Source organism: Poecile atricapillus, chromosome 3, assembly GCF_030490865.1.
Source record: "Poecile atricapillus isolate bPoeAtr1 chromosome 3, bPoeAtr1.hap1, whole genome shotgun sequence".
NCBI lineage: Eukaryota > Metazoa > Chordata > Aves > Passeriformes > Paridae > Poecile > Poecile atricapillus.
The window spans coordinates 34,721,136-34,735,834 of record NC_081251.1 but is presented as its reverse complement, the minus strand read 5'-3'; the positions used below and the strand labels follow the sequence as shown (position 1 = coordinate 34,735,834).

Below are 14,699 nucleotides of genomic sequence, written 5' to 3'. Positions count from 1 at the left end.
AAATCTGTCTGTCTTGAGGGTGGGGAAGGAAATTTTTTTAAGCATATCTTATCCATTTATGAGACACAAATAATACAAAAGTATAAAGAAATATAATATGGTTAAAAATAAATGTAAACAAAAGGTTTTCCAGAAGCCATTTGCTTCAGGGAATTTTTTTCCAAAACTACCCCTCTTTATCTTAAGATCTGTAAATACTTAATTAAACAAAAACTTGATGTCCTTCTTTCCCACCTATGAGTTGTCTTTGGCGTTTTCTCTTTTCCAAATACATAGTTGAGTAAGGAAGAAATTTGTTTCCTGCTCCTGTGACCAGACATCTGTAAAACAGAAGCGCTAACATTAAATTATTCCACCCATGTGTCTGGAGCATTAGACTGTAGCTTGCCATTTTATACTATAAAGTCAGTTATTATAATGCCTGCTTTAGTATAAAGGTTATATTGTACCGTGCAGCTTTGCAGTACAGATTTGTTCTTGTTAATTCAGTTTTAGCAATGCAGTTCAACTGAGAAAACTAGCAAGTCTTCCATTCACAGAAAAAGCTTGAAACTGTTACAAGTTAGGCTTTTTTCTCACTAATGTGTCCACTAGTCAGAATACTTGAAATAAGATCTTAGTAATTAACACAGGAAAAAAGTGTATAGCTGTGTTTATTTCTCAGTTTTATTCTGTGAAGTGTGTCTGTGCTATTTTCTCAGCTGTAATTTTTCGTCCAGGCATTTGAATCTTCTCCTTTCCTTACAGAATGAATAAACATTGTGGGCTCATTTGTAATGCTGGAGACTCTGTTGTGGTGTCTCCATCCATGGGAGCTGTTTGAAACCTGACTGACTGTGGGCCTGGGCAGACTGCTCTAGCTGACTCTGCTTTGAGCAGGGGATCAGATTAGGCAATCTCCAGAGGTCCCTTTCCAACCTGAGCTAGTGTATGCTTTCATAACACAAGTCCATAGTACTTAAGAAACAGGTTTTCAGGGATAATCTTGGATCAATGCAAATTGCGTAAATTAAGTCAGATTGTCCCTTAAGAATATTAAATTATATAAATCCACAAGTACCCCCTAAACTGAATTTTTTCTTTAAGAAATCTTATTTATACTCTGAACACCTAGCAGATTTAATTGAGTATTCATGCTATGCGTGTTTTGATTAAAAAATACACTCCTCGTGTATTATAGGGGCTTTATAGAGCTGTGATGTTTTCTATATTTTTTAGCAAAATAAAAGTTACATGAGTAGGTCTACATTTCAGACCACTGATGGAAAGACTTGGTAACATTTGCATGAAGAAGATACTTCTTTTTAAGTCTGTAAACATTGACATCTTGGGCTCCTTTGCAGATAAAATTCTTCTCTGAATTGAGTGTGCAAAAATTTGCATGTGCAAACTGTGATTTGCAGGTGTGTTTATAAGTCAAGTGTCTGATAATTTCATTGGAGTGTGTCAATAAAGAGCCTGCTTGGAGAACATGTGCATTACATGTGGTGAGCTCAGTCCCCCGCTGGTCTCCTATATTTATACTTGTATCAAAGAATTTTAAAGAGTGAATGTGATCCTGCCACAATTACTCTTTGAATCTCTTCACTCATGAAGAGTGTCAGAAGCTTCGAACTGGAACTTGAAATCTCAAGTGCTCCATGTAAAGGCAGGTGCTCAGGGACAATCTTGTATAAGAGGATGCAGTTATTGTCTTCTACTGACTGTAAATGTCCTAATTCCAGGAAAACCCCCATGTTTCTTGCAGTATGCATCTGGCACAATCTTTGCTCCCATAGAAACAGCGATTGAAAAGAGATGAAGGGAGGCTGTTGTTTTTCTTCTACAGCTTGGCAGCAGGTGTATTCCTGCGTGTTTTACATCCAAATACAAAGGTTTAAGTACAGGCATTTAGATATTGCAAAAATTACCTTATTTTTAAATTTTAATTTTAAATTAAATTACCTTGATTGTTAATACCTTAAACAGAAGGCTATTTTCTGATGGAACATAAATGCTGTGTATGACAGCATCTTACATTGGCGGGATTGGCCTGGTTTTGCTTGGAAAATGGGTGTGTGTAAATTCATATAGCCAAGTTGATAGCTAGTACCATGGCATGACATGTTTTGGCACTGCTGAAAGCCTTTGCAAACCTGTAGCATGAAATTGTATTCTGAAATACCAAAAGTTCATACACGAAATGAATGGAACAGCAGCAAATCAATTGCCTGGTATGCTTGGCAAAAGGGACACCAATAAGAGGAAAAAATTCTATTCCCCTAACTTAATTTGGAAAAGCTGTGTTGGATTCTGTAAGTAATTTACTTTTTTTTTCTCCCCTGTATGCTCTTAATTGTCTTTCTTCTTGCTCCGTATTGATACTGAAATTGTTGCTCCTGGCACAGTGACATCTTCTGCCTGAGCTTATCTTTCTTCAAAAAGTCACGCTGTAAAATGTTACACTGGGTGTGTTAACATTAGGAGGGGGCCATCAAATCGCTTTTCCAGAGAAGGCCATCTTATTTTATTTTTTTTCTTAAAGTTCCCTGTCTTAAAATAATTTTTATATAGATACTGGTGATGCAGAGAAATAGAGCTAAGTGTTTTACACAGGTTAAAAATAATAGCCTTTCCTCTCACTTTCTTTATTTTCTCTAATATTTTGTAAGATCAGAGCAAAAAAGTGTGACATTTGTTCTGTTTACACCTATCCGTTTTGCCATGTAGAGTGTATGCCAGTGATAGTTGGGCCAATTATCCTAAGAAATTATTAGTAACTGTCTGCTACTTCTGTCAGGTTTTCTTTTGGTTTTGGATGATATGTGGTTTATATCCTTTTGTTGCTACTGTATTTAATTACCTTCATAATAGCAGACTAGTATGAAACATTCTTAGGTGAAGTAAGGGCAAGGGGTGGCAGAGTGACACACTGAAATTTGAATGCTTGGCAGTCTCCTCTGTATGACTTGCCAGACCTTGGTTTTTTTCCCTCTGAAACTCTTCCCTGAAATCTTCATTCATGACTCCTTGTCTGAGGACAGATAATATTTTTCTCCCTTTTTATAGCACAAATGGTTGTTTTCAGTGCTTTATTGCTTGTTTTCATTATGTTTTCAATTAAGTGTGGGCTTCAGTAAAATATTCCATTAAATACCGAATTTTAAATACATTTTTTTAATACAATGCTGAAAAGCACTTCATGCTTTTAGTTGTGTAGATACTTGGATGTTACTAAAAGATGCATACTTGTTGTCTAATGTATTATAAACAGCCCCACATTGAGTTTGAAGCACTTTCAGTTTTCTCATTTAGAAAGAATTTTTGAGAAATCTGATGCCCTTAACTAAGCAAATTACAATGCTGAGAAAGAAGACATATACCTGCCATTGAAAAAGTAACCTTCTTATAAAAATTGAACTTCTTGAGAAATATTTTTTACTTTTTAATAGTATTTCTTATACTGATGTAGATATGATCAAGTATGTAATATTTAAAGATATAAGTAGAATGCAATTACTCCTTTTGCAAGTTCTTTAGTATATCATAAATATAAAAGTGGAATGATAAATATAAGTAAGAAAGTAAAACCCCAGTTTAATGCTATAGGACAGTAAAAACCAAGTGGAGAGTTTTAACAAACAAGTTTGTCATTTAAAGCCCCTGAGGAAGCCTTTTTTTTTTTCGCTAAGCTTTTCATTTCTTCTGCAAAAAGATTTCTTTATCCTGTTTAAAATCTAGGCTTGATCTGATTAATAAGAAAGGTGTTTCATACTCTTTAAGTAGCCACACCTCATTTTAAAAGAAAGTGATAAAAAAATAAAATATTGGCGACTGCTTTGGGATGATGCTGTGGCTCACATGGTGCTTGCAGTGTCCATATAGAGTGGGAGCCAAAAATAAGCATGATATTCTGTAACATCACTTTAAATGTTCTCTGGAAACAAAAGGAATGTCTTCATGTGTATTCACAACTACATGTGCAAGAACTTGTATTTCAAGATAAACATTGGGATAGTCATCCTCAGGAGAAAGCTGTTAATAAAGAAAGTGCTCTGAGAATTCAAGGACATTGAAATATATGCTGTATCATAATAAAGTACTGGGAAAATGAAAGGCTATAGGGAAATGTAATAACATGAAAGAAGATTAGTATGTATATATATATATTTGTAGCTGAGAACTACAAGGGCAGGATATAATTTAACCTTGGAGAACATTCAAAACTAATGTGTGTGATGGAAGGTGGTTCCGATTGCCTCACGGTTATGGTATTTAGAAACAAATGCAACTTTTTGGTTTCTAGATCTTTATCTGTTTAGGGTCTAAAACACCCTTCATGACACAAGGGCAGGGATATTGCTCTGTCTCATTTCTGTCACCTCATTACAGTCACCAACTGCCAAACTGGCTTCACTTGCCTTGCTTATAGTGCTCGTTAAAGGTTTACATAACAGATCCCCAAAAAATGCTCCCCTGATATACAGGGATAGGTGAGCTAAGCTTGAACGGGATGCATTCAGATTTACTAAGCTGTTCTTTGTCAGGTGGTTACCTGACCATATTTGTGTCTTCCTAATGAATGAGTTTGACTTCATTTGGGCATGTGATGCCTAAGTATGCAGAAAGTTTGCATTAATAATATTTAAGTACACAAATCTCCAGGGTTTTGGAATGACTGTGTTCTATATGTACCCTCAACACTTGTGTAATAAAATGATGGGCATATTTAACTTTTTGACTGTGAGCAATTAGTAATCCATTTCAAATTTAAAAAAAACAAACCAACCTACATAAATTGTATACATAAGTTAACGATTTTGTGTAAGCCTATTAATATAGAAGACTACTTAATTTTTACAGCAATACTTAACATTGCCAGAACTAATGAATAGACAGGTAAGGTTTAAGACAACTAAATTCCTAAATTTTAAGTGTTCACACTTAGTGACAGAGTTATGTGAACTGGAATAACTTGAAGTCACTCATAGACTTATATCATTTGTCACACTCAGCACTGCAATTTGGCTTGCTGATTGGTATCTTGAAACAGTACTGTAATTATTCAGTATAAGAGTGACGGCAGTCAAAAGTAGGTCAAGCTAAACATTTTTTTCACTCTTAAAAGATTTTTTTTTTCTCATTGGCTTTCTTTTTCAATAAATATTGAACTTCCTCAAAATTGGTTTTAATTAGGAGATATAACAATGCAGATTTCATATCAAACAGACTTAACGGATGAAAGGCCATGTGTATATGCTTTGTTTTCAAAAGCTTTGTTTTTCAGTATTTATTTGCTGTATTGGTCTGGATTTAAGATAAATATCTGTTGAGGGAAGAGCATGCAGAGCTTAACGTTTTTAGTTCTGTTTTCTTTGGGCAAGTGAGTAAGCTTGTTTAGGTTACATTTAATGCTGGTCTCATTTCAAGTGGAACAATTGATGTACACAGATAAGGTTCTGACAGACCAAATCCTCAATTGCAGCACAGTGTTTTATGCCTGAGAGGGATTATCTTCCTGAGTATGTAGCACTTGACAACTCTGTGATGGTTTCAGGTTCTTTGTCTCAGCCAGTTTGTTATGCTTTGTGTCTGAACTATTTGTGCTGTTAAGACTAGGAATAATTTAAATACTTTCAATAAGAGAGAGGCTATTATAGAACAAACATAATTTTAATTATCCAAACAGCAGTATATTTCTAAATCTACTTTGTGTTCCCTTGATTTCTGTCTAATTATATGTAATTCTCCACAGATACATGCTGCTAATGAGTCTCCAGGATCGAAATGAAAAGCTTTTCTATAAAGTGCTGGCTTCTGACATTGAAAGGTTCATGCCTATTGTTTATACTCCCACTGTGGGACTAGCTTGCCAACAATATGGTTTAGCATTCCGGAGGCCAAGGTATGTAAGTTTATACTTCAAATAAAAGTAATTGTATCTTATTTTCCTCCTGGCAGATTTCTGCAGGGGTTTTCTAACAGCTACATGTAAGCCAAAACTGCAATAATTGAGATAATTCAAGCTACACTTTGGTGTACATTAAACAATAATTTGTGCATTTCTTATCTGCATTAAGAAGGCAAGTGGTTGGTTGAATTGCATTAAAACATAAATATATTTTAATCTAATTTACTGATTATAACTATTAAACTGTATAGTATATGTACTGTATTATATTGTATAGTGTAACTATTATACTGTTTAGAATCCTAGCTGCATACTAGAACACTGGAGAAGAATGGAACTTTAGTTTTAGATTTGTCTTAGAAACTTGAAAAACACAGACTTTTGCCTATATAAATATTATAAATATATAAATTATTATCGTTATAAATTCATATAAACTATATGAATATGTTGTATTTTATACATACACATATATATGTGTGTGTGTAAAAACAGTATGTATACAAACTAAGGATGCATTACATATGTACCTACTAATACCTTAAAAATTATCAAAAACCATCAAAGTACCTGTTTCACCGCTTAATAATTTCTTGCTTCATAGGTTGGTTACTGGAGTGCTTTTATTCTGTATACAATATCTATATTTATAGAACGATGAGGAAGTGGTATGAAAGAAGGATAGACACTCCTGTTTCACTCTGCCTCTTGAACATCAACTCACAGAGTTTGAGATTTATGGTGGTTTCTGTTTGAGAACACTGTGTATATCATTGACTTCACGTGCAATCTGGAACACTTTGGAGCCTTCTGCAGAATTTTTCTGGCAAAGAAAGAGATAAATGAGCTACATGTGCGTAGCTCTGTTAACAGAAATAGATTTTTTACAATGAAGGCATTGATCAAAAGTAAGAAGCTTGCAAGATGTAAGGGAACAAATGGCTGCTTACAAATTCTTCAACAGGAGATATTTGAGAGAGAGCTTCAAGGTTTTGTTCTTAATGTGAAAATCATTTTGGCCTTGTGGCTGACAGAATGAGTCAGGACCATCTGGTCAACTGAAGAAAACAAGAATTCCCTCTTCTGTGCACATTAAAAAGTTCAAAAATACCACAAGAATCCTTATTTAAACCTGTTTAATGATCTGTGGCTTTTAGGTGTCTCCCTTACTAAGAGAAGTTATCTCCTTTTTCCACCTCAGTATTTACCACCATGGTGATTTTATTTGCCTTCCAGGAAGTGCTAAACGTGTCTGGAAATTAAGTCTTTGCTTACCCTGGTCTCAATACCCCATATTTTGATATTCATTGCCATATAAAATATTTCACAAGGAGCACCTCTGCCCATGCACATGCTTTTCCCTTTCTCCCTAGAAGAGTGATGCCTCTGTGAAGAAAAACACCCGGTTTAATTACAGACGTGGAATTGTTAAGTTTTTGAAAGACCTCCAAGGTCATTGAGTCCAACTTTTGACAATATACCACCATGTTAACTAAACCATAGCACTAAGTGCCACATCCAGTCATTTCTTGAACGTTTCCAGGGATGTCAACTTCAGTCCCTCCCTGGACAGCCCGTTCCAATGCTTAACCACCTTTTCAGTGAAGAAGTTCTTCCTGATGTCTAACCTGTAACTCCCTGGCACAGCTTGAGACTATTTCCTCTTATCTTTAAAAGGATATAAGGCTATCCTTATTTTCAGCTTATCGTTAGCTGCCTGTGAGAAGAGGCCAACCCCTGCCTGGCTTTCAGGCAGTTGTAGAGAGTAATAAGGTCACTCTGAGTCTCCTCAGGGCTTAACAACCCCAGCTCCCTCAGCCACTCCTCCCACCACTTGTGCACCAGACCCTTCAGTTCTTTGGCCCTTCTCTGGACAGGCTCCAGCACCTCAATGTCTCTTTCACAGCAGGCTTGGAATTAGATAATCTTTAAGGTTCCTTGCAATCCAAATTATTCTGTGGTTCTATGATCTTTGACAGACTCTTTCCTACTAAAGAAAAATATCTACAACGCAATCTTCCACTGTGCTGTTACAGAGATATGGTTTTTTTTCCTCAGAAAAACCTTTTCTAAATTATTCCAGAACCAACTATGCAAAGCAACCAATATGATTTAGTTTGAAATTGCATTCTAGACTTAGTTAACGTATATGCCAGCATACCTCATTAATAACATCCTTCATGAGATGGATGGAGAAGAAAATATAAGCATTAAATTTAATCTTCAGAAGGCAAAAAGGAGTAAAAGAGGTAAGATTTAATCTGGACTGTATTGTCTTATCATTTTGATTGATTTTATTTTCAAGAAGTTGCAATCAGGGAAAAAGGTATGATCTGATCATACCTTAAAAAAAAGATATTCTCATCTGTAAGACTTGTCTGTGTCTGCTTTATGCTGACTCATATGTAAGTCTTTACAGATAAGTAACTATTTTTCTTCCAAAATGATTTTTTAATTTCAGAATATTTTTAATACTGCCTCTCCCCACAGCTCAGAAAATGTTTGCTATTTCATAGTTTAATACCGATCCCATTAGAAACAGACTTGGAGGCCAGTAAGTTAATAATTACTGTGTTGCTGCAGATCATATTTATCCCAGTGCAGTTTACAAGGCAGTGTCATATTTAGTTTACATCCGTAAGGATTTTTTCCAATATTCAATATCCAGTTATACTTCTTTGTGTTTTGAAATGAGCTTGAAGAGCCTGGCTCACAAGTTATCTCTTGAGGCAAAGAATAAGAAAATTAATTTAGACTTCAAAAAGTAGGTTTCTTGTGGAATCATTAAATGAGATCATCTTCTGTGATTCCCTTATATGTTTTTAGAAGATTTTGTGGGCTCACATGATATGCTTACAGCCACAGAAGGACTCTGTGGCTCAGGAAAAGGTTTTAATTCTGAAGCAATAGTTTGCAATTTTAGAATAAACATTCATGGCTTACCAGCTAACTGTCTGATTAAGCATCATTTACCAAGAGAACTGCCTGCAAACTAAGTTGATTCACTGGTTTGAAGCTCATCTGTATAACTGACATTTGTTTTTAATATTGAGACTCAACTCAAGATTGCATTACTCACTCTGAATATTTAGCTTTAAACCCACCAGTGTAATGGATAAGAGTAGTATTGTAAAAGTAAATAGTACAGGTCTGATAGCAGATCTGTAACATGCACCTACCTAGACCGCATTGTAACATAAACATGATTTAGAAGACCAGTCTCTCTGGTCTTCTTCTTAACTGTTGAGGAGGATGAGGGTAGAAAGGATCCTTCAAGGAGTTGGTCAGAGAAGGAATTTTGACCTGTACAGATAGAAGCTTTATTTATGGGGGGAATATAATGGGGTTCTGCTTCTATTGTAATGCTCATGCTATCATTAAAAGCATTATCTCAGAATCTCGACTAGGTCACTTTTTAGTTCAGAGTTTCTATCCATCATTTAAATTCCTAAAGTAAAAAAATCCTTCAGTTGCATAAGGCATGTACATACTTACGACAGCTTTTGATTACTTACCAAAAAAGAATTTATTTCTGTAAATAGATTTCTGAAATACAACAGTTCTTTCATCCAACAAGAATAAATATGGGAAAGCTCAATGGAAATTTCCTCTAAGAATACAAAACTAACTTTTTGCACTGTATAGAGAACATCCAGGAGTTTAAGATTCTTGTGTAAACTCAGCATTCAGAAAAAGGAGGTATACTTGCCAAGTACTGCTATGCTGAAGTCTTTGGACATTGTTAAAATGTTAGGTGACTGTTTATACATTGCCATTCCTAGAAGGAAAAGCCATTTCAATCAGAATATGATTGCAGCTACACAGGCATGGCAGACTTTTCTGAAATAACTTCCCAGTACAGTCACAGACTGTCAGGCTGACTAGGAACCATTTTTAAAGCAGCTCTATTGGGTCTGATGCAGTCTCTTGAGAGGCAAAGGCTTTGAAACTGTTTACCAGATATCCTCCTCACTGAAGTGCGTGACTAACTCAGCACATACAAATCTAAGACTTAGTCCTTTCCTTATATTTCTCAAAAAGAATATACTTATTTATATTTATTTTATGTATTTAGATTTACAGTTATTCAGATGCATGGCATTGAATGCAGATGTTGCAAATATGGTTTCTTTTTTTTGTTGACAAATGCTGAGATTGCCAGCTGCAAGATTGCATCCCTTTTTAATAAAGAAAAGAAATAGAGAATGGGGAAATATTTATTTCCTGTGACAGAACATGCAAAATGTTAGACCTTGGCATCAGAAGTTGCAGTCTACTTGCCAGTACAAGGTTGATCTGTGGTACATTAAATAATCTTTTTTGTGGTTTTTAATGAGGCTTTTATTGGAATTATTTTTCTTAATTCCAGTGGATGTCTGTGACATCCAAGTCTCTTCAGAATCCAGATTTGGTTTACTGGAGGCCAGAAACTTGTCAAGTACTCCATGATCACATGAGCCAAGGAAGTTCACTTCCTGGAAGTTTTTTGAGACTGGCTCTCCTTCAGATGTGTGATGATTTCTTCATTGAGACTACTAGAATGTCTGGATTTATTTCACATAACTTTTTCACCAGTATAACAGCTCCCTTAGACTTTTTCCAGCACATCTAGATGTTTTCTCATCCCCTCAAAAGCATGTATATGTATACATATGTCGGTTTAGGGACTTTATTCATCTAATTGTTGCTCTACAGAATTATCTTAATATCTTCATTTAGTTAGAAATTATTATTGTGTAATATAAAATTATATTAAAAGACAGAAGAAAGCACTAGTTTCACAGTTATTTTTCCTGATATTTTCTTCTCTGAAAACCATGTAGAATTTTAGTCTCTAAGTAGAGAAAAGGAAATGTGGATGCTTTTTAACCAATCTCTTGTAAGGTCTTGGCTGTTAAAACAGCATATGAAATCAAAATGTTTTGCAATAAAGGCGTAACAAAAAAATGCGTCTTTGAAAATAGACTGTTGTAATTCTGTTCTGTAGAAGGACCTGTTGTGTATTAAAAACCTGGTTTGGCTGGCAAGTTGTTTTGTAATATTTCAACAGAGAATTAGTATAGCTGTAGCATTTCTTTTAATTTTAGACAATCTTTATGGCTTCTAAAACCTGGTGATGATAGCAGTTGCACCCTCTCACCAAACAATTTTGGAATTTTTCACTTTTGTCTTTTGTGAAGATGACAACTGTTGACATATTCCAGGCAATTTTTTTCTTTCTTTTGTTCTTTCCCCTGTGTATAGCCTTGCCACTGAGTTGATGGCATCCAGTAATTTTACTTTCTGGCATGGTTCTGATCTGCCAGAATCTTGATGGTTACTTTCATCACGCTGAAACTTAGCTTAGCATTCTGTGGCTTCAAGGTAAGGCTAATAGAATCTTCCCAGCAAAACATTTGCTCTTCTCTGAAAAACTGGAAAAGGAGAATTAGCAGAATATTGACCTCCTCTCTTCTCCTGGACTGTCTTTTAGTCTCCTAAAAGACTAAAGACTGTCTTTTACTCTCCTGGATTGTGCCCAAGTTGTATTTGACTTGGTCTGTCAGCAGACAGTAGTGCTGCTTCAGGGGAAGGTGTGAGGATCTTACACAGAAGATGTCATTGGGCCTCATTTTGGTTTTAGAGTGCTTTGCAAATAGTAAACCAGTTTCTCACTTAAGAAGTTATTGAAGGAAAAGAAGTTGTGTCTTGATTTTTGAAAATGTTATGATATTCTTCAATTTATATGCATGTCATCATCTCATCTCTCTAGAACTGTAAAATTCATGGCTTTTATAATATTTTGGCAGTAGGTTTCACCATTTAGGTACAGTGTGAATTTTTATCTTTTTATTAAACTTTCGCCTCAGAATAAAGTAATGAATGATCAGCCTGTAGTAGCTGAGAGTAGGTAGTCCTGACCTAGCATTATGAAATATAGCATCCTCCCTGTGGCAGGGTTTTTTGTATGTACTTGGTGCTGGCATACTGTAGGTATAACCTACCATACTTGGAGGGGGTGGTATTTACAGAAGTAGCACTTGGAGTTGTTCTTCCATTTAGTCTTGTCTGAGTTGGAGCTTTATCTGTTATTAGCCTCTTCCTGCTCTCGTAAACTTCATACATGATTTCTTGTGCAGGTAATATTTCAGGGAGTTTTGATCATGTTCATAAAAGCTTTATCCTAAAGCACATCACAAGCATGGAATTTCTGGCTTTCAGACCTAAGTTTGTAGGTGCATTGCTCTGTTTTTTCTGGATGGAGTACATCTTGGCTGTGAGCAGGAGGAAATGAGGCCATCCTTTCTCAAAACATGACTCTCAAAATGTTTGGCAGCAGTCAATGTTTGGTCATTCTTAACAGTCTTCTAAGGAAGACAGCTAGTAAGATTCAGTGCTCTTTTACATCTTTGGTGGTTTCTGAGCAAGAGGGCCAAAATTAAAATAGTGGCTATGTCTTTCTGTTCCCTTGTTCCCTTCCTTCACAGAGTTCTGCCTATTTTCAGGGGACCCCTCTCCTCATTTGGCTTGTACTGTTTTTTTTTAATAATTCCTACTATCTATTGTGTGAGGTTAGAACTGAATGTTCTCCTTTCTCCACAAATTTGGGGGACTTGATTTTTTCAAGAGCATCTGCACTTTGAGCTAATGGGAACTTAGTTGTGTGGATTTTGGCATGTGATTATCTTCTCATTTCATTATATCCTACTGAGACAGACTTCTGAAACAAGAAAGTTTCATACAGATGATTTTCACTAAATGGGAAAGACAGTTTGTGTGACAGTTAGTAACTCAGTATTTATTAGAACCTTCTTGTTTCCTTTACTGAAACAGTGATCTAGTGAAACTACGTGCAGAAGACTGGACAAAAAGTACATGGTCTCAAGTGAAATGTTACTCTGACTAATCTTTTCTTTCTAGTGCCAATACCACATGAAAGGTAGGCTATATCCTTTGCAACAAATAAACTATGTATCTGCATTTCAAAATAGAGGTATTATTTTGCTACATTACAATTTCATATCAATAACTATGACTTGTATCAATATATAACCATGTTACTCTTCAATGTCTTCCTATTTTCCTGAAGTTTTAGGGAGATCTTGACTCTCTGCCAGCCTGAAATACTGCCTTCTGGTTACACGCCCCTTGATTTCCCAAAGCAGTATATTCCTTGATGAAATGTGCTTTAAGGGCAGAGATTTTTATTTAGATTTCACACTTCTGCTTGGCCAAAGATTCCAACTGGCAACACTAAAGAATCAGGTCATACAGTACAGGAGAGGTCTACTTAGCTCTGTCTAACTCTATACAAGCAATATTTATATCTACTAAAATTTTCCCCTCATGAAACAGCCTCTGTAAACCTGACAGATTTTTAGTTTCCTTCCTAACTGTCAATATTATTTGACCCCCAAAGCAAACATTTTAAGAGTAAATTTCCTTTCCATAGGGGAACTTTAACTTTCTTTAGTTCAACACCTTTTCAAGGCTTATCAAACCCCATGTAGTGTTTGCAAATGAAGTCACTCCATCCTTTCTTTTGTAAAGAATAAGTACAGTTCCCTTTCTTCTGCCTTGAGTGGCCTTGGGGACAGCCCTGAAGCTGTACCTTGCTCTTGACAGTAGTTTGCATATTGTATCCATTTCCATGGACTGGGATTCTGTACCATTCTAGTGCTCATTTAGGGACAACCCAGACACTGACTTGTGCCACATGAATAAGCAGACAACTGAAACAGACAACAAACATCTTGCAACTCATTGCTTGGGAGGTACTAAGAAAAATGCGGGGATATCTTTTTCCCTACGGAGAGGGCTATGCTGTGGAAGGGAAAGAGCTTACTTCCAGATATCAGTGGCATAAAAAATAAATGGTGTTGCTGCATGTGTTTACAGTTAGGTATCACCAGCAGTAGGGATTTATGCATTGCTAATGTGAGTTTGTAGCAGACAACTGTAATAGTTGACTGATAAATGTCTAGTGCAGGTTTTTGTTTTGTTTTAATATTACGATCTTAGAGGAATCCTATCCTCTCCTTCTATGCAGAGTTTTCCATGTCCCCAGTAATTCCTGATGTTATCATCTGATACTGCAAAACCAGGTACCAGTAGTATTCAGATGAGATGCCAGTGATTTAGAGGTGTTACACTGCTTTATTAGCTCATTCTGTCTATATTCCAGCCCATGCCCAAAGGATGTTTTCCTTTAGGGGTGTGCTTACGCTGGAGTTTCTCCAGCTCCCATTTTCTGTTCATCTGTTGCACGTCCTTTGGCATCACCCAAATCCCCTGCTTACACATTCAGCAGCTTCTCTGTTCAAAATACTCTCATTACTCAGCAGTCCAACATTGTCTCATTGTTGCATTTCTAATACAAGATATTTAGTAGCTTTAAAAAAAACCAAACCTACAATAATTCCTGTAACTGTATTTGGTAAAGTCTGAAAGAGGAAGGAAAAACCCTAGCAAAATCACTGCAACTCTGCAGTAGCTTGGCTGTTCTAACATCATAGTTTTCTGTCTCTATCTACAAGCTCTCTAAATAGATAGTCAAGTCTTAAAATGAAAAATCAAAAGTGAAGGCAGGGCATAAGTATTTTCAGCCTTTAAGAGCAAAACAAATGGGATGATTGCGTGTTGTAATGTATCTTGTGTTTCTCTATATTCATGGCTAGATCTTTTGGTCCAGGAGCTTTTCACATACTGCATTTGGGTGAGCCATATGCATAGGACTCTTCTGAAAAAAAAAACAAAAAGGACAAGAAAAAAGTTTTGGGATAGAAGTGGACCCTTCTATTTCTTTCAAGGCACTTTCATCTCTTTTAGC

The 14,699-nt window shown here is 35.9% G+C and overlaps 1 protein-coding gene across 2 annotated transcripts in view; it reads left to right on the top strand.

The window, feature by feature from the left end:
- The window catches only part of ME1 (malic enzyme 1), a 154,122-nt gene that overhangs the window by 42,452 nt on the left and 96,971 nt on the right, over positions 1–14,699 (top strand). For both annotated transcript variants that reach the window (XM_058835049.1, XM_058835050.1), the window contains exon 3: positions 5,735–5,884. In XM_058835049.1, coding sequence (XP_058691032.1) covers positions 5,735–5,884 — 150 coding nt within the window. The remainder of the gene's footprint in view (positions 1–5,734; positions 5,885–14,699) is intronic.